The sequence below is a fragment of the Triticum dicoccoides genome, chromosome 3A (assembly GCF_002162155.2).
Source record: "Triticum dicoccoides isolate Atlit2015 ecotype Zavitan chromosome 3A, WEW_v2.0, whole genome shotgun sequence".
NCBI lineage: Eukaryota > Viridiplantae > Streptophyta > Magnoliopsida > Poales > Poaceae > Triticum > Triticum dicoccoides.
Genome location: NC_041384.1, coordinates 751,388,386 through 751,390,134, shown reverse-complemented (window position 1 = coordinate 751,390,134; position 1,749 = coordinate 751,388,386). Strand labels below are relative to the sequence as shown.

At 50.8% G+C, this 1,749-nt stretch overlaps 1 protein-coding gene across 1 annotated transcript; it reads left to right on the top strand.

Annotated features, from left to right (window-relative positions):
* The first annotated feature begins 267 nt into the window (after window positions 1-267).
* LOC119273649 lies at window positions 268-1,049 on the top strand. The gene has a single exon (XM_037554743.1). It carries the CDS (start codon window positions 449-451, stop codon window positions 821-823), a length of 375 nt encoding a protein of 124 aa, XP_037410640.1. The 5' UTR covers window positions 268-448; the 3' UTR covers window positions 824-1,049.
* The last annotated feature ends 700 nt before the right edge of the window (window positions 1,050-1,749 follow it).

The window sequence follows — 1,749 nt, the reverse complement described above, 5'->3', positions numbered from 1 at the left end:
GGGGGTGTCCGTCGGCTTACCTTCGGATTCTTCTCCAGTCTCACCGTCTGCGTCGCTACCGTTGTGACTGCGGGGGGATGTTGAGTAACATGATTGTATTAGGAAACATAGGTTAGACTAGGAAATATTCTGGCTTGCTTTGTACTCCAAGTAGATCATGTACTCCTATATATATGCCCACGAGGCTCAAGCAATACATTAAACTATTTCATCAAATCCCTCTCTCCCTTCTAACAGCAGGCATAACAGGTTGGAACATGGGCGCCAGAGCCGCTCCATCTGTCCTCGATCAGCCACACTTTCTGCCAGTCAATCACGTTGCTTTCATGCAAGCCTCAACTGACCCCCAGTCGTAGTCGGGCAATGCGTTCTTGGTGCCACTGCCACCACACCATATATACTTAGCTTCCTCGTTGTGCAATGCACTAGTCTAGTATACTTACTTTCCATGGCGGCGTCCCCCCACCTACTCGTCTTCCTCGTTGTGGCGCTCGCGGCCAGCGGCAGCAACGGCGCCGTCGCCGCTGCGGGCGACCATGACGATGTGCAGCTGCGGAAGGTAGACCTGTCACAGGCCATCGAGGTCCTTTCCCGCTACCGCCCGGAGACCACTGATGCAGAGACCCTGAAGCGGGCCGTGGCGGTGGTGAACCGGGAGGCGCAGCGGTACTGGAAGCCCATCTTCAACAACGTCAACAAGGTGATGCACAGCGGCGCCAACGACTGCACCAAGGAGGAGGCGTTCGCCGCGGCCAAGGCGCTGCTCAACCGCGAGCTCGGGCAAGGCCCGGACGCCATCAAGATGGACTTCGAGTACGTGTGACCTGCGTGCACGCATGACACATCGCCACCTCTGGCTTTTTTTTTCTTTCCCTTGGGCCTTAGCGTCCCCTGTCTTTGTCTGCTGTTGTTAGTCCTCGTGCTGCCTGCTGTGGCCTGTCGCACTTGTCTGAGCCTTCCATTTTCCTTGTCGACGCCTGTTGTGATTGTGCTTGCCTGTAGCTTGTGTTCCCTTAATCAGCGAGGTGGGTAAGCTTATTTCGTTGTTACTCTCTGTGTTCATCACTTTCTCCATGTCTTCTCGATCGATTATTCCAAGCAACAAACACGAGCTAGACTTATTTAGTTGTGTGATCCAAGAGACTGAACTTCTTCGGTGTTCTGGTCTCCCAGACTTTGCATACATAGTGTGCTCTGGATCGGCCATGGAGTCCATGTATTTCTTCCGAGCGATGCTAGCTAGACGCACGGACGTTTACAGGGGGATTACGGAGTGATTAAAATTTGATTGGTTGGGATTTGGTTAAGTGAGGCGGGCCCACCACTTAAAATGAGGGGGGGGGGGCAATTAAAGTAGTGCATGCAGTTCAGTCCGTAAAAGCCCGTTGATTTGGTCCGTGCGTGTAGTATTATCGATTTCTTCCTGTTCGTCCATGTTCGCTATGCAATCAAATCCTATAATTATGGAACCTCTTTGAGGAAAACGCTATTCTCTTTAAATAAATAAACAGGGAATTGCGTGAGTACACACAAATTGCATGAGTACTGAAAATGCTAAAAAAAATATCAGAAAGGCGACCCTGGTTGGCGGGGAAGTTCCCCTAGCCACATAACTGATGGGATCTGCACGCCATATTTCTTATTAAGCAACTGGGGCACAATTTGTGTTTTTCTTACCGATTAGTCCTTGAGTTGTGTTTTTTATTTGGACGACTAGGAGTAGCAACGGTGTTGCCAAGATGGTGGTTT